General features: G+C 43.2%; 1 protein-coding gene across 3 annotated transcripts; it reads right to left on the minus strand.

Moving 5' to 3' along the window:
• Positions 1-232: 232 nt before the first annotated feature.
• LOC129599742 (uncharacterized) lies at positions 233-22,946 on the minus strand. Of its 3 annotated transcripts, XM_055498051.1 has the most exons (15): positions 22,701-22,946; positions 18,625-18,718; positions 18,266-18,456; positions 18,123-18,197; positions 14,422-14,515; positions 14,066-14,256; positions 13,923-13,997; positions 10,592-10,781; positions 10,234-10,445; positions 3,688-3,825; positions 3,527-3,628; positions 2,771-2,897; positions 1,263-1,455; positions 1,062-1,122; positions 233-621 (listed from the first exon to the last, which is right to left on the minus strand). In XM_055498051.1, exons 1-15 carry the CDS (start codon positions 22,827-22,829, stop codon positions 247-249), a joined length of 2,247 nt encoding a protein of 748 aa, XP_055354026.1. In that variant the 5' UTR covers positions 22,830-22,946; the 3' UTR covers positions 233-246. The 3 variants fall into 3 exon arrangements, with proteins under 3 accessions (XP_055354026.1, XP_055354027.1, XP_055354028.1); XM_055498052.1 differs by lacking the exons at positions 10,234-10,445; positions 10,592-10,781; XM_055498053.1 differs by lacking the exons at positions 10,592-10,781; positions 13,923-13,997; positions 14,066-14,256.
• Between the last annotated feature and the right edge of the window lie 480 nt (positions 22,947-23,426).

Genomic DNA, 23,426 nt, shown 5'->3' on the forward strand with positions numbered 1-23,426 from the left:
ATGCGAAATCGCTTTTGTACTCGCACCTAACAATCGTCTTCTATGACTCGGCTAAGAATTGTGTAAAAAAGGTTGAGGATTGACCGTTTATAACCTCTTATCATCCAGTTAAACTCAAATCAAACTCTTTAATCAAACAAATTCAGTAGAAACGAACAGCTAAACGAAAAACCACTTTCAGTTAAAGCTTAAACCAACTAAACAATAACACCATTCAAGCGAGAAACAGACTTCGATGGACATCAGTTATTTGCCCTCCTTCTTCATGAATCGCCCCTTTTGGTCTCGCAAACGGGGTACGATCACCTCCTCCGTCTCCTCCGTCTCCATCACGGTGGCTGGCGCTGGGGACTCTTCGGTGTGCACCGTGGGTTCAGTGTACTCCCGCGCCTGGTCGTTTGGCTTCAGCGGACCGTGAGTGTGCTTCCCTTGTAGGTGGGGCCCGTCGTCGGACATATCCAGCCTGACCATGCACGAACCCGTCCGGCGACAACGCCACTGGTGCTCTCCGCCTCGTGCGAAGTCGTGGAGATATTCATATCCGCCCAGTGTCAGCACCTTGCCCTTGCGCTGACTTTTCGCATCCACCGTTTCCATGCCCGGCTGAACCTGGGATGGAATCTAAAAATACGAGCAATGACAACATAAATCGCACTTACGACCGAAAACAACACTCTAGATTTTTCCAAAAATTTATAAAATAATAATATAAACATTTTATTCATTCGTTTTCCCACACTTTACTCAAGAACATTTTCGAAAAATTAGACGTTATTTCAGTATTCACCAATCACATTTCACCATCTATCTTTTCCATAATTTTAAGTTTAATAAACATTCATTTTTAACTTCGAGCAAATATTTATTCAAGCATACGATGTAGCGTTGTACGTACGAAACATTTATTTTAAAACAGTTGTTTGTAATTTGTTTACTAAGCATTTGTTTGACGTTTTATTTTCTTCATTGTATGTATCTTTTGACTTTCTAAATATTTCAACACTAATGTGACATGCCACTAATTTTCTTAAAAGTTGTTCAAACCGGCCGACGACCATTACCTCTATGTTTACACGGGGCTTCTTCAGAGGAGGGATAACATTCGCGTGTTTCTGCCCGAATCTGGGAAGGGCAAAAATGGGTATTAAGTAACCTAGTAACCTTTACGGTATTCAGTAACCTTTACGGTAACTGACGCAAAGATGATAAAGTCAGTAAAGTCCTTAAATCGACTTCGCAAAGCATGTGCTATAATTATTTACTCTCCGTCAAATTCGCTGCTCCAACCCCGTTTCTTGCCATTGGCAGAGCCGGGGACATCTGCTGCTGCCGACTTAATTTTTTTCGCGGCACCGTAGACCGGCTGAACAGCTGGAACAGGTGCAGGGGGACATTGGAGAGCCGTGAGCGTAGCCGGCTGGGCGACATCGTGGCCGATCTCGTTTTCCATCTCATCTGGAATAAATTAAATTAAACAGTGCGCATTATTCAAAATTGCGGGACAAAGAGTTGATTTTGCTGGCGTGATTAGTACTGTATTTACACAAGTTTAAGTGCCATAAAAAAGCCCGGGGGCGCGCAGAATATTGGACGCCTGTTTTGAACTTCAAAGAAGCCGTGCGCTATTGTTTAGCTTCAGCCATTTGGTGGCACTTAAACTTGTCTAAATACAGTAATAATTTCTTGTGTCAGTGCTTGCACAATACGCGATGCCGCGATGCAGCGGACGACAGCGCGTAGGTGAAACTGTACTGTTTGTTAGCTAGAACAGTTTCTACAAAACCGTTTCCGCCCTCCGTTATCGCCGCTCAAGTGAGATGAAAACGATGCGGTACATGAGCCCCGCCGTATCCTGTCCCGAGCCGTGCTTACTTATATCGAAATACAGCCAGATGTGCGACGATTGCGACTGCGTAGGATCATATCGATGATAGTTCTGTGCGCCCTTATTTTTGGGCAACTAATTATCTTTGGTGCTTTTTAATGCTGTAAGCTGCAGCAATACAGACTGCAAGACCTGGTATCATCGTGAACGGAACGTACAAGTCTTCTTTAAAATGACTTCGTTTTTTCCTGAGTGACCGGATATCGTTATAATGACGGGAAAACCTACCGTACCTGCACCGAACAGACACTAAGTACATCATCGTTTACATTGAAAACAATCGGCAGAAAATACGATTTTGTTCAAGAATAATTTTGTTATTGTCATAAGGATCGTTTCTATACCGAACCAGATTTCCACATTTTTCAAATAATAAAATAATTTTTTGAAATTTGTTTAAAATTCGACACATGGTAGAGACCTGGTCCGGTGTAAGAATGTTCTTTATGTGATGCGCCCGAGTTGAAAGAGATCGGTCTATAAATGACTATAATCAGACTTCGGGTACACCTGATTCCTGAATGCCTTTCAGCTTTTCGAAATTTTCTTCCAGCCCTTATTCCCTAAACGGATGTTGCCCGCACATACGGTTTTTGTGTACACAGCTCGGTATACAAATCTTCTGGCTGCTGAATGCCATGAAAAAATGCAAGAAACTTGAAGAAAGTGTTTGTGAGTGTGCGAAAGTGAAGGTTTTCGTGCATGTACACCAACTGGGCGCCATGTACGGGGTCCAAGAAAAACTAAGAAATTAATTTTCCTTTAATGAGTGAATTAACTGATTCTGGATAGGATAGCTCAATTAGAAATTGTTCGAATACTGAATAAATTAATGGAAAACTCACTGAATCCCGTACAACATGCAGATTTATCCGCCTAACCCACTTGTGGCGCCAGTGTCCCTCTCCAGCTCGGGCAACGTTTCCCGGGATGAACCTTGCTGGTGCCGGGATTCATTGGTTCCGTAATTTGTGCGTCGAACCGGAAGCTGCCCCGTGCGTGATTCGACAACCTAATGTGAACGTGAACACATCATCAATTAATCAGAATAACCCAGCATCAAATAAAAAGTACTTGTTTATTAACGCCTCGCCAAACCATTAACGAAAACGATAATATATTTATATTATTAAAAGCGCTGAAACGGACAAAATACCAAGCCGGCATTTTACAGGGTTGGAAGACTTGTACTGTACAGGTACAAGGGACTGTTCAGGTTTCGGCACAGTCGTTAATGCGCAATTTTTGAAAATTTATCACAACAGTGATTTAGGAAAAGTAAAAATTAATTACAGTGATAAAGGGTAACAAAGAATTTTAAAAAAACTTATCCGTGTATTGTAATATGTGGTATGGCAGTACTGCAATGGCAATACATCATTACACATGCAATAATTTCAACAATTTAAGTCATGTTTGGCCACGCCCACTCGACTATTGCCGATGGAAGTATTTTTTTAAGTGCTCCCCATAATATTCTGTCTTCAAACAAAAAATCAGATTTTTTTGAGGATAATGGCGGCGACCGTGCCCTGGTGAGAAATGCAACCGTAAAAGGGATACGCAACTTCTGCTTTTCGACAATTATTAGTACAGATTCACAGAAAAGCAGGCGACGCCGTTTCGAACGCATTCACGCACCGCTATAATGGGCTCCTCCGTGACCGGCGTGACGTACTCCTGCGTCGCGTGTAGAGCATTACACACGATCCGACAAAGGGCTCCCGCGAAAGTGTCGGCCTGCTGCACGCACAAATATATTGTCAAATGCATAATTCGCAGCTAGTAGTTAATCTGCCTACCGATTTATTGAATCGCAGCAACAGAAAGTCATAGCGAGAATCCGGGTTTCCAGTAACCAAACCCAACAAAGTGGGATCCTCTGGATGGCGCCACGGTGGAATAACAACTTCGGTTAAAGGGCCATCGTGTATCGTAACCTACAATGAGTCGATTGCTTTGCTGATTCCACAACGGACATCAAAATTTGTAAATTCGGTCCGAGACCGAATGACCAATAAAAATAAGTGGCCGAAACCAAATGACCAATAAACAGGAAACGCGCAAGTCTTTGAAAACTTACAATTTACACCTTGTGCATTTCCCAGCGAAAACCATCAACTGATATCGCGAACGAAAGAAAACAATTTCAAGAATGTAGATACTAGAAAAGTGCACTCGCTTTTGTGGGCACTTCATGACCGAAGCGTAGCAAGATTACACGGCTGACGTATATACAAAAAGTACTAATATAGGAAGCGCAATTTCAGTTGCATGGTAGTCTGCTTTCTATATAACATAAGAGCATAAAACTTGTGAAACGGACGTAGAGTATACGCATGTGACCGTCAGAACTGTACAGATGGATGAAACTATAGTCATTAATACACCACCTCCGTAAATCTTGGCTGATCACTTTTTTACAGCTGTTAGCATACTCGCTAGCGTACTCGTACCGTTTTTACAAGGTGCAATGTAAATTCCTTTGTACCAGAAACTTGGTACGACAATGCAGCGATCTCTAAGTAACCTTTAAAACGTAACCCACGACTGATGACCCTTTATGAAATCTTGAGTATTTTTTAAATTTTTAATCGTGGTGTCCGAATGGCAGCACCTGCGGCCGTTTCGGTGCGGTCACGGAATAGCCTAAAATCCACATTCCCAGGGAATACTTTCATCTGACGAAAACGTTCCCTTTTTCGCAATCGTGACAGGATGGGCGATGCACATTTTCTCAGACACCCGCGTACTGTAGCCGCTAGATGAAGTGAGACCACAGAGTCTGGTGTACGGAAAAATGCAAGCCCAATATACATACTTTGCTCCATGCAAAATTTAAACCGTTTCACGCTGATGCTACCAACATTTTGCATGTTTTACTGCTGTTTGTTATTTTCTTATCCTTTGCAATGAAAAATATTTATTTTAAGAGCACAATATCAGAGCTCTGATAGTTCTCTATTTATAAATCTGATTTGTTGTGGTTTTTGGGGTGCCCCTGGCAGGGGCAGTACAGTACTGAATGCAATGCAAAGCGTGCGCCGCCCGGTGGGAGGATAGCTCGTGCTCATTGCTCGACGAGTGGAAGGCAGTGCCCGGATCTAACACTGGTCTCACTTCATCTAGCGGCTACAGTATTTGAAAACTGTCCGTTTACGCTCTGACACTTTTTGTGCAACATTGCTGTGTTAGGAATTTCATTGGTGCAAAATAATTTAAAATGATGTACGCGGCAAAATTTTCGGGGAATGTTCTTCTGGACCAGTGAACGGTTTTGGCGGTTTAAAAAGGGTCACTTAGCAGCAAATTGTATGAGTTATTCGGCCACCGAACATGTGTGCACTCAGTATTAAACACCCCTCTGTATATGGCAATTGGTGGCGGTGACCGACGGACAGACATTGTGAGTTACAAGTGGTCTGAGTTAGTGAATATTAAACTCATCATAATCAGCGCGCGGCGCTTACGCGCCGCGCTGCAGTGCAAAGGCGGTTCTTGTCAGATGGGCTCTTTTTGCTAAACGAATCGAAGTGAAACGGTTTTATATGCAAATAAGTCTTATTGAAAAGGGAACACAGTTACTGTATCTAGAAACGGGTTAAACCGAAATTCTTCGGTTACAAAACGTTTAAAAGCGTGGATAAATAATGCGTAAACTTCGGTTACCAAGGTTTAAAGAGCGGGTACAGCACGCGTGGCCTTCGGTGACCAAAAGCTCAAAAAGGCGATTACCGCACGCGTGGTCTTCGGTGGCGAAAGATTTATAAGAGCAGATAAAGCACTCGGGGCTTTCGGTTACTGAACGCTTAAAAGGTGGGACCGCAAGGTTTGCTTAGGTAATTTAAGTTATCAGGTTTGTTAAAGAACTATGGTTTCGAAGCTTAGTAAGTAGTAAAGATAAGGGTGGGGTCCGGTTTATCAGGCGAAGGTTTTACTGGTGAATGCACGAAGTTTTGGAAGCTTACTAAGGACAAAGGCGTAAAAGCACAAGTTTAAAGGGCTGCAAAAGCTTAAAAGTTGTTAGGCGGGTTCCGGCCAATCAGAAACGTAAGGTTTTTTCTGGCCAATCAGGAAACTTTGGAGGCGGCAGCGTTCCGGAATCACGGTTCTGCTTTAATGTATAGGACAAGCAGGACGCGCGGCGCTTACGCGCCCCGCTGACGCGGCCCACGGTTACAAACGGCTTAAAAGTGTGGGTCAAGAGGCCATCAGTGACCGAAGGCTTAAAAGGCCTTCAGTGACCAAAGGCTTAAAAGGCCTACGGTGGCCAACGTACCACACGCGTGGCCTTCGGTGACCAAAACCTCAAAAAGGCGGGTACCACACGCGTGGCCTTTCGTGACCAAAATCTCAAAAGGGTGGGTACCACACGCCTGGCTTTCGGTTACCAAAAGCTCAAAAAGGCGGGTACCACACGCCTGGCTTTCGGTGACCAAAAGCTGAAAAAGGCGGGTACCCCACGCCTGGCTTTCGGTGACCAAAAGCTCAGAAAGGCGGGTACTACAGGGGTAGCCTTTCGTGGCCAAAACCTCAAAAAGGCGGGTACCACACGCGTGGCCTTTCGTGACCAAAATCTCAAAAGGGTGGGTACCACACGCCTGGCTTTCGGTTACCAAAAGCTCAAAAAGGCGGGTGCCACACGCCTGGCTTTCGGTGACCAAAAGCTGAAAAAGGCGGGTACCCCACGCCTGGCTTTCGGTTACCAAAAGCTCAAAAAGGCGGGTACCACACGCCTGGCTTTCGGTGACCAAAAGCTGAAAAAGGCGGGTACCACGCGCGTGGCCTTCGGTGACCAAAGGCTCAAAAAGGCGGGTACCACGCGCTTGGTCTTCGGTGATCAAAGGCTTAAAAAGGCGGGTACTACACGCGTAGCCTTTCGTGACCAAAAGCTCAAAAAGGCGTTTACTACACGCGTAGCCTTTCGTGAATAAAATCTCAAAAGGATGGGTACCGCACGCGGGGCCTTCGGTGACGAAAGGCTCAAAAAGGCGTGTACCACACGCGCGGCCTTCGGTGACCAAAGGCTCAAAAAGGCGGGTACCGCACGCGTCCCCTTCGGTAGACGGTGACCAAAGGCTTAAAAGGCAGGTACCGCACGCGGGACTTTCGGTTACCAAAGGCTTAAAAGGTGGTACCGCAAGGTTATTAAAGGCTTAAAAGACGGTACCGGTAAATTAAAGTTATCAGGTTTCTTAAAGAACTAATGTTTGGAAGCTTAGTAAGGAGCAATGCTGAAGCTGGGATCCGGTTTATCAGGCGAAGGTTTTCACAGGTGAAGGTACTAAGTTTCGGAAACTTGGTAAGGACAAACGCGCAAAAGCACAGGTTTAAGGGGCTGCAAAAGCTTATAACCCGCTAGGCGGGTTCTGGCTAATCAGAAAGGTTAGGCTGGTTCTGGCCAATCAGAACGTTTTGGAGGCAGGAGCGTTCCGGAATAGCGGTTCTGCTTTAATATATAGGACAAGCAGGACGCGCGGCGCTTACGCGCCGCGCTAACGCGGCCCACGGTTTCAAACGGCTTAAAAGTGAAGGTACCGCAAGCGTGGCCTTTGATGACCAAAGGCCTAAAAAGCCATGGGTGACCGAAGCCTCAAAAAGCCTTGGTTACCAAAAGTTTAAAAAGTAGGTACCGCACGCGTGGTCTTCGGGGACCAGAGGCTTAAAAAACCTTCGGTGACAAAGGCTTGAAAGGCTTCCGGTGGCTATAGGCCCAAAAGGCTTCGGTGACCAAAGGCTTTAAAGGCCTTCGGTGGCTAAAGGCCCTATAGGCATTAGTTGATCAAAGGCTTGAATGGCTTTTGGTTAGCGAAGGCTTGAAACGCCTTCGGTGGCCAAAAGCTTAAAATGCCTACGGTGACCAATGGCTTAATAAGGCGGGTACCGCACGCGTAGCCTTCGCTGACCAATGGCTTAAAAGCCTTCGGTGGCTAAAGGCCCAATAGGCATTCGGTGTTCAAAGGCTTGGATTGCCTTCGGTGGCCAAAAGCTTAAAAGGCCTTCGGTAACCAGAAGCTTAAACTGCCTTCAATGACCAAAGGCCTGAAATGCCTTCAGTGACAAAAAACTTAACAGGCCTTCTGGGGTGATAAAAGCTTAATACAGTGGGCCCCGCACCCGTGGCCTTTGGTGGGATCTGCCAAATCCGATACTAAGCTTTGGAAAGCATAGTAAAGACTAATGCGTATAGGCTACAGCTTTTTTAAGATTTCCAGTCCAAAACGTCGTTCGGCTGCTTTCAGCCAAAAGGTTTTATCCGGCACACGCACCTTTCGGATACAAAAGCTAAACCAGTTGATCGCGCACGCGGTTACAAAAATCGTGGTTGGGTAAACCGTTTACCAGAGTAAGCCTTCCAAAGCTCAGCACGATTACTATGCATTCCTTAGTAATCGAAATAAACCTTTAAAAACCTAGTAAAATTACTAATTTTACTAAGTTTTCCAAACCTTAGTCAGTTTGAAATCGAAACTTCTACTGGTTCTTAGTGATCTGGTAGTTCTGGATGATCTGGTTGTTCTAACTTATCTGGCAGATCTGTTAGCTTTGGCTGATCTGGTAGCTCTGGTTGATCAGGTTGTTTTGGCTGATTCGGTAATCTTAGGTGTACAGGTAGATTCAGCTGAATAAGGAAAGTTTGCTACGGTACTGTTCTAAGGTTTGAAAAGCTTAGTGAATACCATGTCGTTAAAGCAATAAGTTCGAAAGGCTGCGAACGCTTAGAAGTTACAGGCGGTTTTGGCCAATCAGAAACGAAAGACTGGTTCCGGCCAATCAGGAAAGCAAGGCTGATTCCGGCCAATCAGAAAGGTTTGGAGGCGGTCGGTGTTCCGAACAGAGAGTTCTGCTTTAATATACTGGATGCTTATAATTTTGATTAAGTTGATCATAATTGAAAATTGATCAATTTTATTTATGATCAGCATAATCAAAATTCAACAATTTTAATTAAACTGGAGTATAATTAAAATTGTCCAATTTTAATATTGCTTATCATAATTAAAACTCAGTTTCCTTTTGATCAGGCTGTTTATATTATTTATAATTTGACTCATAATTAAGCTTAAGTATAATTAAAAAGGACAAATTTTAATTATGCTCAGTTTTAATTATTACGCAATTTTAGTTATACGCAATTTTAATTAAGCTCAGCATAATCGAAATTGCCATAATTTTATTTCAATTAATCAAAATGTGTTTAATTCCCAGCATGATTAAGAGTTTAATTATCACTAGTCTGAGTACATACAGCGATCGTATTCTCTGGTTATTAAGCTCCGCCAATACCATTGCAAAATGGCACTGGACTTGTGGAACTGGAACAGCGTAACGTACGCTCTTTTTGGTTTTTGGCTCTGCTGTGGAAATGTATGCTCTGCTATGGAGCGTGCATGACTTGACAAAGGCTTATTGCTGCAAGCCGCTTGCATGCTGCCAGTGCCGGTTAGCCGGACGCGCGCGTGTGTGGTGGCGCGTGCCACCCAGACGCCGCAATGGGATGACGTCAGTCGCGTGGATCACTGATTCCCACCATTCCTAGCTTACCTGATTCACAGCTGCTTATGCGTGGTCATGTTTGCATGTTCTTGATGAGAATTGTTACAATAGTGCACATATGGAATGTAGCGATGGTTGTTCTCGTAGGTTATCATAGCGAGCGTTTACTGTGCGCAGCTTGTGTTAGTCTACGAGTATATTCGTTCAGCCGAGTGGAAGGATACGTGATTTCTGTCGGTCATATTATTTTAATCGCTTGTGAATGCTTTACACATTATCATTACGATCATTACATTACACCGAATCTGGAGTTCAGTAAACTTTAAAAAAGGAATAGGTTAAAAGGAACTTTAAAAAAGGAATGGGTTATGCGTGCCTATTCCCCTAATTTGTAATAAGGGTTTTTTGTCGCATAACAGCTAACTGAACTCAGTAAAGGTTGATTAATAATTGTCAGCGGTTGCAGATCTGCCTGTTTAGTCGCAGGCACAATCGACTAATAATGTGTGACGTAAGTACTCGTATTTCAGGATGTTGGGAAGGGTAAATACGCAGATTGATGACTTCCCGTATTCTTGTGTATTTTCGGTAGAGATAGAGGTACTAGTCCCTCACATCGACCGAGGTTATAAATAGCAGTGGGTAAAAAGCGAAAATCTGAATAACGATAACGTAAATTCATAAAAGAAATCAGTGAATGAAGAGGGAGAGCAGATCGTCCCTCTTCACTCGTGTTCATTTCATGAATCGTAATGAATTAATTCTCTAAATTCACGAGGTACGCTTCAACCGTGAATTACTACGTCAAAGCATGTGGACATACATCACTCACAGCGATAATACGAACTTACCTCGGTTTCTTTTGTCGAATATTTCAACGTTATCGCTTCCTTGTCTAAGAATATGTCGTACGGCTGGTCCCGGGGCGATTCCATGAGAGTCACGTAAGCCCTTTTACACTCCTCCCATCCGGCCCTCTCAACGACCGTCGCGCCAAGATAAATACAGGTAAACGTCTCTTCGGCAGATGCAGTACTGCCGCTGCTATCAGCCAGACCTACACCTGCAGCAAATTATCACGCAATGTCACTCAATCTGTTTATCTAAGTTCATTTGATTTATGATTTAACTTTTCAATTTTAATTCAATTAAATAAGTTTATTCATATCTGACCACTCTTATAACAAGGTGAAATGCTGATAAAATTACATGTAAAAGATGGGGTTTTGGATTTTGCTGGGGAGGAAGGGGATGATGAAGCGGAAAGTGACCGGCGGATGTCCTTTCCGTTGGTGGACGCGGCTTCGGCGTGATCACTGCCGAATTCTTCGCTGGCCAGTTCCTCTCTGGCCAATTCCTCGCTGGGACGGTTTTCCAACTGCGGTGCGGTGGGAGACTTCTGCGGCCCGATTTTAGTAATATTTAAGTGCGAGCGAACCGTAGAATGGACGACAAAAGTACGTAGATGAGGCACGACCGCAGACCGACTGGCACATTTTCAATTATTTTTGTTATGTATTCACAGTATTCTATACGTAAAATATAATAACGATGTTCTTGCATTTAACGTTAATACATCGCTGATTTACTTATTCCGCGTAAGTTAAGTATAAAAATATCCTTCTACGGGTTTGCGTTTTTTTCTAAAAAGTAACTTTATTCAGCAAAAGCCACTGCACAAAAATATTTGCCTGCTTTGATGTACACAGCAGATAAAAATGTTTTAAATTTTTCTAATTCGGAAACTGTTTGACGGAGCGTCTTGCATGTTTGCTGCTCCGCTCGCGCCACATCTCGGCGTCGCCTGCGGCTCCGCCTTCTAATACGTTGTCTAACGGGCTGAAAAAATCAGTAGTGTATTTTCACAAGTTCAAGGAACGCTCCAGGGGCCGGGCCGCGCACGCGGGTTGTCGGCTCCTTTAAGATCAAAAGAAACCGACGGTGCGGCCACGCTGGCCACGCCCCCACCATGTTCCTTAAACTTGTGAAAGTTAATACAGTATGTATTTTCCAGAAAAGCCTTGTTGGTTAACAATAATGAAGCACTCCATCATATGTACTGCATTTGCGCTACATCCCGCTCCGCACTGCTCGTTTGAACCGAACATGATTAAAATTGTAGCTGCACCGTGGTGTATTTGCATTAAAATTGTAAGTTTTGCAATCCGTAGTCCAGGTTTTCTCGGGAAGAATTCGTTACGTGTTAAAAAATTCATATCTTTCTAGCTTTTTAGGCTTTTCAAGTACGGTGTGTAAAGTAATTATATTTTTCATTTAAAAACAGCAAACCTGAAGTTGCCCATTTGGTGAGTGAACGAAACTGTTTTAGGGCTCACACAACATAAAAAATTTCTGTCGCGCTTATATCGCTCATTTTTAAGATTTAATTATTAAAAAGCGCGATTTATGAGCTTTTTAACGAATCTATTTTGAGAACAGACCAAACCAAGGCGCATAACGAATTCTCAAAGTAGGAATTAAGGTTGGCTTGCTACAAACAGGTGTGAGCGGGGGTTCACTAGCGTTCACGTCCGCAACGCTGCGCCACATGGATTACGTGTCTGTGTTGTGTCTCGCTTCTGATTGGCTGACGGATATAGCCGTTCATTGTTTTCTGTTTTGTGGGCGCGGCATAGCACGTGCTGCACAGTATAGAATTGGCTCTACGATTTACGATCGAGCTGCGCCGATCAGTGTTGATTTTCTGTGCTCCAGAATTGTCAATATTAAAAAGTTAGCAATTAGCGGTGCGACGTTTTGTGTTTCCCGCATAGCTCGCAATCCATATCGCATTGCTCGCTCCACAGGATCTATCCCGTTTAGGTCTCTGTCTCTGGATCCATTCTGGATCTAGCATTAGACAGGTATACACGTATTCCCATAATATTACTAAACTGACAGGTATCCAATCGAGCTTGCACCTTGTACGATGACGTCACGGTAGATAACCTGCACGATGCGTCGGAGTAAGTACCCCTGCGGGTTTAGTACTTTTCAAAACTCTCAGGTTCATACAACTTGTACGTACTATGGCTAAAAAAATAGAGGAAAAAATTTTAAGTTTGTCAATGCGAAAGCTGGCGAGTAGAAAGTTATCAAGAGAGCGAAAACTTCACGATTTATGTAATTCTCGTTTAGCATTCAGGTCTATGAGGCAGCTTGCCATAGACATCTATGCTAAACAAAACCACTTCAGCTGATCAAAATCTAACTGTTTGGTTGTTTTAATTGACTAATAACAGTTCTGGATGTTTTGTTTTGAATAAGTGATTACATTTTAATTGTTTTGATTTGATCACAATAAAAAAATCAATAGTTTTTGTTTACCATAGAGGTCTATGGCAAACAGCCTCATAGACCTCAGTGCTAAATCCGAATTACATTAATCGTAAACTTTTCGTTTCCCTGATAACTTTTTACTTGCCAACTTTTGCTTCACAAACTTGAAATTTTTTCCTCCATTTTTTGAGCCATAGTACGAACAAGTTGTGTGAATCTGGGAGTTTTGAAAAGTGCCAAACCCGCAGGGGTTGCCCACTCCGACGCACAGTGCAGGTGCGCTGCCGTGACGTCACGTTAGTCGATTGGATACCTTATTGTTTAGTAATATTATGGTACTAGTAGACCCCGCGCAAACTGCGCGGAACAAATCAGCTGTAAATAATTCACGTTATTTACAGGCTGCTAAGGTTTAAATTATGATTGAGATTTTTATAAGAAGAATACGGATCACAATTACATATTCTATATTTTAATTTCGATTACGTGTCGCAACTTGCAAGTGTACTGATAAAATTACCTATACTTCTACGGTAGTATGGCTGACACCGCGCAAAGTGCTCAGAGGAATTCGGCTGCTGCCTGATGATAAATGCAATTAAAATAAAAATTACCGCATTTGCTAACTGAGTTGACTTCGCTGATAGAAACTAAGCTGTTATCGAATTAAGTTATTTTTTCCAGCGGTAAGTGGCAATCCCACACCAACTAACACTTAATTCTTAACTAACTTTAAAAGGGTAAATTATGAGTCTCGCAGAGCTGGCTGATAAACTGTAAGAAACAAAACTGCCAAACGATGTCTCACTTGATTGCTGCTCGTCCTGCTTAGCGAGCTCCGCTCGCGCAGCAGTTCCGCTTTGCCTTCTTTAAATATCCGTTTTTTTATTATTGATTTTTTTAAAAATACCGTTTTTCGTCGGTATAATACGAATCTAATGAAACAGTGACATCGTAGAAAGGTTAATTTAAAACCCGCGCAAGTAAGGCAGTTACTTTAAGTCTTCGCTGATTGGTTGTGTTGGGGTTCCGTAGACTTTGTATGATAGGGTTTTTTACAGTTTTCTCTCAAACGATGTTTGTTTTTTGAAACCCGAAAGATGCGGGCTCATCTACGAAATCAGCGCTATCGAATGATCCGTAAATGCTGAATATTGATCCAGTCTCCGATTCTGGGGGATTTGACAGACACACTGGTCACGCCCCCTCTTTATCTTTTATTATAAAGGATTCCGTAAATTATAAACACGGTAACACCCACCGGGTTGTCGATTTCGTTGCTGGATCCAGCGCTACTTGCGAGCTTCTGTGTCTTTTGCTCTTCCTCAACTTTTTTCTGCCAAATAAAAAATGTCTGAAAGAGGAAGCAAACATTTTAAAAAGAAAGCCGCTGGATTGCTGTACTTTGGCTTCCTGGAGCGAATTGATGTAATCGTCCAACATTATTCTCAGCTCCAGAACATTCCGGACATTCCGGCGGGTAGAATCCTCCGGCGAATTCTCCGGCGAATCCTCCGCCAACATGTACAGCTTGAACTTTTCAATGAGAACCGCCACTCGGTTAACGAAGAACTGTGTAGTCCGTTCGGTTTTGTCTAAAATTTACAAAGACCACAATTTTGTGCTTAAAAATATAAACATTGAGGAAAATGTATCCAAAATTATTCAGAAAATAAAAAAATATTACACTCTCACAAAAACCCATTGCCTTCTCTCCAGTCAACCATTTTGCATAGTTTTGACCGGCAACCGGCTCTCACCTTTACAGGCTGGATACTTTTGATCCACGAATTCTAGCACCGTTTTCGCGTTTTCTATCCACTGGTCGAAATCCGAGATTTCTTCCCGAAACTCCTGCAAAAATCATATTCATTACCCGGTCAGCATCAAGATTTTTTCTTGTGTCTTATTGTCTTATTTATTTTAAATTACTGTATTTAAACAAGTTTAAGAGCCACCAAATGGCGGAAGCCGTAAAGAGTAACGCGCCTTCTTTGAAGTACAAAAAATCCGTCGGATATTCTGCGCACACCCGGACTTCTTTGTGGCTCTTAAACTTGTGTACATACACTACAGAGGGTTCGGGAGATTCGGGAGACAGCCTTTGTCTAGAGTTTTGAATTTCCTGCGTTGTCATTTTGTTTTTGCGGGTATTTTTGTGTGGTAAACTGAGCCCTGCCATTCTGGTTAACGCCAGATTGGCAGGGACAAGTCCTGAGCGCTTTTACGGTCGGGTTCTGCCAGCATCCGCCACTGGAGGCTCTCTAGTACCCGTGTAACATCTCACTTCGCCATACTCATCTGGTGGATCTGATTCGCTTTGTTCACCCGTCTCTCGTATCATGGAGTTGAATCGGTTCCTGAATTCAGCCCGCGGAGAAGACTTCGTCGGCCCTGTTGGCGGGAAGCTCGGTGTTTCTGAACGCTGTGCTCGATGTGATCTGGGGCGAGTATTAACCCAAAGCGCTTCGGCGCGTTTTCGCCGTTCAACCAGTGACCTAGTTGGTGCAGCGTTCGGGGGCTCTGTGTTTTTTTGTTTTCGGGGACGCATGGATGGTCATTCTGGAAGCTGTCGTTTCGCTCACATTGGACCGTGGAGTGGATCTCCCGAACCCTCTGGATGGGTGGATGGGACGTGGAGGTGTAAATTCGGAGTTTCTGTGTGTCATGCCCGATGGGGTCTGGGGCGAGTATTACCCCAAAGCGCTTCGGCGCGTTTTCGCCATTCAGCCAGTGATCTAGTTGGTGTGGCGTGTGGAAATTCTGAGTTTTATGCTGATATTGTTTTGTCTGACTGTCTTTAGTGTTAGGTAGATTTATGAATCTTACACGTTGTCTTTGTCATGCTATCATCGTACTTCACTGTACTTGTACTGTTGTTGAATTAAAATACGTATCAGTATACACTACAGAGACTTTAAACGGCGGACAACTGAGAAGATTGATATTTTCTAGTTCTGACGCTAAAAAACGCTTACCTAGTAAATAAATTTTCATGACAGGCAAAGAAGTTTATGAACGTTTATGGATTCTCGTAGACATAGCATAGGATCCTCTTCAACGGCTCCTCGCACGAATCTTATGCTATGTCTACGAGAAACTACAAACGTTCATAACTTTCTTTGGCTGTCATGAAAATTCTACTACTAGGCACCAAAACAATTCAGATTTTTTCTCCATGGTTTGGAATGTGAGTTCGTAGGTTCGGTTGAGATTTATGCGAGTGTGAATGCCAACTTACTTTAACGTTAATGGATCTCTAGACTGCAAGTCTCACAAAAGGGAGGCAGAAATGGAATTCGCTAAGGCTTAGAATATTATTATGTAGGACCATGGCGGTACTAAAGAAAAGGCGCGCGCCACTGGTGACGTCACAGTATGGCAAGGAGCCCGTTAGCGCAGTGCTTTAAGGCTCGTAGCGCGGGGGCTTCATAGACTGCTTTGATAACCGATCGATTTACTTTGATGCTTTTTTCATCCAGGTCTCCTTTCTTTCGGAGTCGAGTTTCGATGACAAATTAAAAACTCGGGGCTATAAACTATAACTTATAATTAAACTATAACTTATAAACACAGAAGTTTCCTTCCAGTGAAACGTTCCGGATGAACTTGGCTGCTTCCTGCTTGGCGGGGTTTTTGGTGGTTTATTTGAGGCAATGGTGAGGGGGCTCGGTTCTGCAGTGGTGGATTCTCGACTTCTCCCGTAGACTCAGCTTGTCACATTTTACTACGTTTTGTAAAACTGAAACTGTTTGTCTCAAATCTGACTTCTGATGGCTCTGCTACGCAATAAGAGCTATCGAAGGATACGAAGACATCGAAGTTTGCTCCAATGTGTCGCTGGGACCGACTCCCCGCAATTGAATTTTGAGCACTCATTATTCTTTTAGTACAAAGGCAAGCGGCATCTCTTTCCCCTCTCTTTCGTACCGTTTATCTCTTTCCCCGGCTGCATCGCTGCCGTGTGTGAGCGCACACGTGACACATTTCATTCAGCTATTTCACATCTAAACCGGTTTTGCGGCTGCGGCAGATTCCGCAGCCAATGCTGTGCACAGATAAGAGCGAATCAAAGCTTCACGTGTACGCTCACACACGGCAGCGATGCAGCCGGCCCTAAGCCGGGGAAAGAGATAAACGGTACTCGTACTAAAGGGAGGGAAAAGAGATGGCGTTTGCCTTGTACTTTGTAATATAATATATATAATAAGAGAGCCCGCGCAGAATAAATAAAAGGAGAATAATTCAAAGCAAAAAAAAATAATTTTTACTTCTATAGATCTTCCTTCACTTCTATAGTATGTAATGTCACTATGTATTTTATGAGGAAATTATAGAATTAGCATGTTGCTGTTATTATAATGTTACCGGACTGCCAGGACAACCCTATAATTATAGACCACTGCATATTAAATTTTCAAAGTTTCTTCCCGGAAATGGGCCGGTTATCGGTTTAGTTTTGCAGGACGAATGTTTCGCACCATACCAGTAGATAACTGATTAACTATCACTCAAAATTTTATTTGCCCAGTTGCAAATTATATCTCAGTAATTTAAACACAACTTATGCTACCTGATCATTTTTACCATCGCGATTCGCGCGGTCAGCCGCGCTGTTTCGAAACTCAATGTACAACGTATTAGCCTGCAGTTGCAGACTTGCAGTCTAGAGATCCTGACCGAGTCCGAATCATACACTGACAATCAAATTATCAAAATTTCCCGATCTTTAATTAGTTTTCTGTTGCTTTGTATTCATTAAACAATCCATGTTACAAAGTAAATTACTTTTACAAAAAATAATTAGCCATTTTAAAATATTATGATATTTCTTTCATCGCCCGTTTATTCGGAAATGTGAAGCAGGTTGCCTCGCTTGCCCTCCGCTCGCGCCGCAGCTCGGCGTCGCCTGCGGCTCCGCCTTCTATGAAAAACTGAAGAAATTATTTCAAGTTTCGCAAAATCTCGCTCTCAAGAATAATTCATAGCACCCTGAATGACGCGCCTAACGACAGTCGAAAGCAATCACTTAAATAAAAAACTTGTTAGTTATACAGCTCTGCTGCAGTTAATACAAATTAACTAAATTACGCTCATGTGGAATATGCACCTGCCAGCATGCTGTCCCTAAATTCTAAACATGCAGTACCACTTTTCTCGGATATTTTCCACAGAAAACAAATTACCTAACTCGCATCTTGCCCGCGAGTCGTAAATCGTCGCAAATTTTTGTCTTCAACGGCATATCAGTAGCATTGCCAACCGCCCGTGGAACGTTGCAACTTCAACTGGTCAAACCACTGCGAATACTGTAGCAGCTTTTTCAGAAACAGTTTTGAGCAAAGTTTCGCAGACGTTTTCGCAGACGTTGTCGCAGACATTTGACAGACACACTGGTCACGCCCCCTCTTTATCTTTTATTATAAAGGATTCCGTAAATTATAAACACGGTAACACCCACCGGGTTGGCGATTTCGTTGCTGGATCCAGCGCTACTTGCGAGCTTCTGTGTCTTTTGCTCTTCCTCAACTTTTTTCTGCCAAATAAAAAATGTCTGAAAGAGGAAGCAAACATTTTAAAAAGAAAGCCGCTGGATTGCTGTACTTTGGCTTCCTGGAGCGAATTGATGTAATCGTCCAACATTATTCTCAGCTCCAGAACATTCCGGACATTCCGGCGGGTAGAATCCTCCGGCGAATTCTCCGGCGAATCCTCCGCCAACATGTACAGCTTGAACTTTTCAATGAGAACCGCCACTCGGTTAACGAAGAACTGTGTAGTCCGTTCGGTTTTGTCTAAAATTTACAAAGACCACAATTTTTGTGCTTAAAAATATAAACATTGAGGAAAATGTATCCAAAAATTATTCAGAAAATAAAAAAAATATTACACTCTCACAAAAACCCATTGCCTTCTCTCCAGTCAACCATTTTGCATAGTTTTGACCGGCAACCGGCTCTCACCTTTACAGGCTGGATACTTTTGATCCACGAATTCTAGCACCGTTTTCGCGTTTTCTATCCACTGGTCGAAATCCGAGATTTCTTCCCGAAACTCCTGCAAAAATCATATTCATTACCCGGTCAGCATCAAGATTTTTTCTTGTGTCTTATTGTCTTATTTATTTTAAATTACTGTATTTAAACAAGTTTAAGAGCCACCAAATGGCGGAAGCCGTAAAGAGTAACGCGCGCCTTCTTTGAAGTACAAAAAATCCGTCGGATATTCTGCGCACACCCGGACTTCTTTGTGGCTCTTAAACTTGTGTACATACACTACAGAGGGTTCGGGAGATTCGGGAGACAGCCTTTGTCTAGAGTTTTGAATTTCCTGCGTTGTCATTTTGTTTTTGCGGGTATTTTTGTGTGGTAAACTGAGCCCTGCCATTCTGGTTAACGCCAGATTGGCAGGGACAAGTCCTGAGCGCTTTTACGGTCGGGTTCTGCCAGCATCCGCCACTGGAGGCTCTCTAGTACCCGTGTAACATCTCACTTCGCCATACTCATCTGGTGGATCTGATTCGCTTTGTTCACCCGTCTCTCGTATCATGGAGTTGAATCGGTTCCTGAATTCAGCCCGCGGAGAAGACTTCGTCGGCCCTGTTGGCGGGAAGCTCGGTGTTTCTGAACGCTGTGCTCGATGTGATCTGGGGCGAGTATTAACCCAAAGCGCTTCGGCGCGTTTTCGCCGTTCAACCAGTGACCTAGTTGGTGCAGCGTTCGGGGGCTCTGTGTTTTTTGTTTTCGGGGACGCATGGATGGTCATTCTGGAAGCTGTCGTTTCGCTCACATTGGACCGTGGAGTGGATCTCCCGAACCCTCTGGATGGGTGGATGGGACGTGGAGGTGTAAATTCGGAGTTTCTGTGTGTCATGCCCGATGGGGTCTGGGGCGAGTATTACCCCAAAGCGCTTCGGCGCGTTTTCGCCATTCAGCCAGTGATCTAGTTGGTGTGGCGTGTGGAAATTCTGAGTTTTATGCTGATATTGTTTTGTCTGACTGTCTTTAGTGTTAGGTAGATTTATGAATCTTACACGTTGTCTTTGTCATGCTATCATCGTACTTCACTGTACTTGTACTGTTGTTGAATTAAAATACGTATCAGTATACACTACAGAGACTTTAAACGGCGGACAACTGAGAAGATTGATATTTTCTAGTTCTGACGCTAAAAAACGCTTACCTAGTAAATAAATTTTCATGACAGGCAAAGAAGTTTATGAACGTTTATGGATTCTCGTAGACATAGCATAGGATCCTCTTCAACGGCTCCTCGCACGAATCTTATGCTATGTCTACGAGAAACTACAAACGTTCATAACTTTCTTTGGCTGTCATGAAAATTTACTTACTAGGTACCAAAACAATTCCAGATTTTTTTCTCCATGGTTTGGAATGTGAGTTCGTAGGTTCGGTTGAGATTTATGCGAGTGTGAATGCCAACTTACTTTAACGTTAATGGATCTCTAGACTGCAAGTCTCACAAAAGGGAGGCAGAAATGGAATTCGCTAAGGCTTAGAATATTATTATGTAGGACCATGGCGGTACTAAAGAAAAGGCGCGCGCCACTGGTGACGTCACAGTATGGCAAGGAGCCCGTTAGCGCAGTGCTTTAAGGCTCGTAGCGCGGGGGCTTCATAGACTGCTTTGATAACCGATCGATTTACTTTGATGCTTTTTTCATCCAGGTCTCCTTTCTTTCGGAGTCGAGTTTCGATGACAAATTAAAAACTCGGGGCTATAAACTATAACTTATAATTAAACTATAACTTATAAACACAGAAGTTTCTTTCCAGTGAAACGTTCCGGTTGAACTTGGCTGCTTCCTGCTTGGCGGGGTTTTTGGTGGTTTATTTGAGGCAATGGTGAGGGGGTCGGTTCTGCAGACTCAGCTTGTCACATTTTTACTACGTTTTGTAAAACTGAAACTGTTTGTCTCAAATCTGACTTCTGATGGCTCTGCTACGCAATAAGAGCTATCGAAGGATACGAAGACATCGAAGTTTGCTCCAATGTGTCGCTGGGACCGACTCCCCGCAATTGAATTTTGAGCACTCATTATTCTTTTAGTACAAGGCAAGCGGCATCTCTTTCCCCTCTCTTTCGTACCGTTTATCTCTTTCCCCGGCTGCATCGCTGCCGTGTGTGAGCGCACACGTGACACATTTCATTCAGCTATTTCACATCTAAACCGGTTTTGCGGCTGCGGCAGATTCCGCAGCCAATGCTGTGCACAGATAAGAGCGAATCAAAGCTTCACGTGTACGCTCACACACGGCATGATGCAGCCGGCAAGCCGGGAAAGAGATAAACGGTACTCGTACTAAAGGGAGGGAAAAGAGATGGCGTTTGCCTTGTACTTGTAATATAATATATATAATAAGAGAGCCCGCGCAGAATAAATAAAAGGAGAATAATTCAAAGCAAAAAAAAATAATTTTTACTTCTATAGATCTTCCTTCACTTCTATAGTATGTAATGTCACTATGTATTTTATGAGGAAATTATAGAATTAGCATGTTGCTGTTATTATAATGTTACCGGACTGCCAGGACAACCCTATAATTATAGACCACTGCATATTAAATTTTTCAAAGTTTCTTCCCGGAAATGGGCCGGTTATCGGTTTAGTTTTGCAGGACGAATGTTTCGCACCATACCAGTAGATAACTGATTAACTATCACTCAAAATTTTATTTGCCCAGTTGCAAATTATATCTCAGTAATTTAAACACAACTTATGCTACCTGGTCATTTTTACCATCGCGATTCGCGCGGTCAGCCGCGCTGTTTCGAAACTCAATGTACAACGTATTAGCCTGCAGTTGCAGACTTGCAGTCTAGAGATCCTGACCGAGTCCGAATCATACACTGACAATCAAATTATCAAAAATTTCCCGATCTTTAATTAGTTTTCTGTTGCTTTGTATTCATTAAACAATCCATGTTACAAAGTAAATTACTTTTACAAAAAATAATTAGCCATTTTAAAATATTATGATATTTCTTTCATCGCCCGTTTATTCGGAAATGTGAAGCAGGTTGCCTCGCTTGCCCTCCGCTCGCGCCGCAGCTCGGCGTCGCCTGCGGCTCCGCCTTCTATGAAAAACTGAAGAAATTATTTCAAGTTTCGCAAAATCTCGCTCTCAAGAATAATTCATAGCACCCTGAATGACGCGCCTAACGACAGTCGAAAGCAATCACTTAAATAAAAAACTTGTTAGTTATACAGCTCTGCTGCAGTTAATACAAATTAACTAAATTACGCTCATGTGGAATATGCACCTGCCAGCATGCTGTCCCTAAATTCTAAACATGCAGTACCACTTTTCTCGGATATTTTCCACAGAAAACAAATTACCTAACTCGCATCTTGCCCGCGAGTCGTAAATCGTCGCAAATTTTTGTCTTCAACGGCATATCAGTAGCATTGCCAACCGCCCGTGGAACGTTGCAACTTCAACTGGTCAAACCACTGCGAATACTGTAGCAGCTTTTTCAGAAACAGTTTTGAGCAAAGTTTCGCAGACGTTGTCGCAGACATTATCAGGTCATCAGTCTTCTTTTTTAAGCAATCTTACTTTTTCTGAAGCCATTTGTTGATAAAAATTTATAATTTAATTCAAGAATCAAGACTACAGAATCGTACGTGGTCATGATTAGAAGTTCCCAGCAAAGCTGGCCAAAACGCGTTTTAGCTGTCGAAACAGTGGTGGGGTGGTCAGTTTTGCAGTGTTGGATTCTCAGCTTTTCTCATTGGCTTCTATGTTAAAGTTTTCAAGTTTTCTTTCAATAGTTTGTTTTTCTCAAAAAACTGAGTTGTGATGGCAAATCTACCCACTAAAGGCTATCGAATGATACGTAGACATAGAAGTTTGATTCAGTGGATCGGGATGGCGAACTCGACAGAGTGGGAATTTCGTTGAGGCTTACGCGATTATTATATTATAGTGATGATGATGATGATAAAGGAAAGGAATAGATGGCAACCAAACGACCGCACGAGTAGCTACAGAAAGGAAATATTTTTGGAACTTACCGGTGCGTTATTAGAGGCTAAAGGCTCGTCGCGTTCACGCTCCTTGGAACCGGCGTTGGAGTCGTGGTCATCATCCCCGCTTTGAGTCCCCGCAGTTTCGCGGCCGCTCCACCTATCCGTTGCGCTCATCTTCGGATGGATGTTTCTGGAGATCCCTGATGAAAGGGATCTTCGCAGCAAATCCTGGAGATCCCTGATTAAAGGGATCTTCGCAGCAAATCCTGGAGATCCCTGATGAAAGGGATCTTCGCAGCAAATCCTGGAGATCCCTGATGAAAGGGATCTTCGCAGCAAAAACCCGATCCAAAGCGAGTGCCAGCGGACAGTGTGATTCGGGCAGGAAGGCGAAGGGATCTCCTGTCGGACAAAGCGGCTGATAAACAATAGGCCAGTACGATACTAATATGATAAATAAAATCCTTCCTACTTTAGACAACGACGAGGGATAATTTCAGGGGATAACATTCGCTGAGCAGGACAGATTTCAAAGAAGACAGGCAAAGAAGATTCCGAAAGGAGAAAAAATATGCGCTAAATTGCAGAATTAGTACACGAATGCACTGAAAGCTGCTGTGCGATTGAGTACCCAAACTGCGCGAGTCGCATCCGTGTAGAAAAATGCGAAATAGAAGATTACGCAACCAAACAGAAGCAAAGTAAAGCCATGCATTGTTTTAAAGAGTGCAGATGTACGTACTGAGTACACCACAACTGTATTAATGACAG

Source organism: Paramacrobiotus metropolitanus, unplaced genomic scaffold (assembly GCF_019649055.1).
Source record: "Paramacrobiotus metropolitanus isolate TYO unplaced genomic scaffold, Prichtersi_v1.0 Parri_scaffold0000154, whole genome shotgun sequence".
Taxonomy (NCBI): Eukaryota; Metazoa; Tardigrada; class Eutardigrada; order Parachela; family Macrobiotidae; genus Paramacrobiotus; species Paramacrobiotus metropolitanus.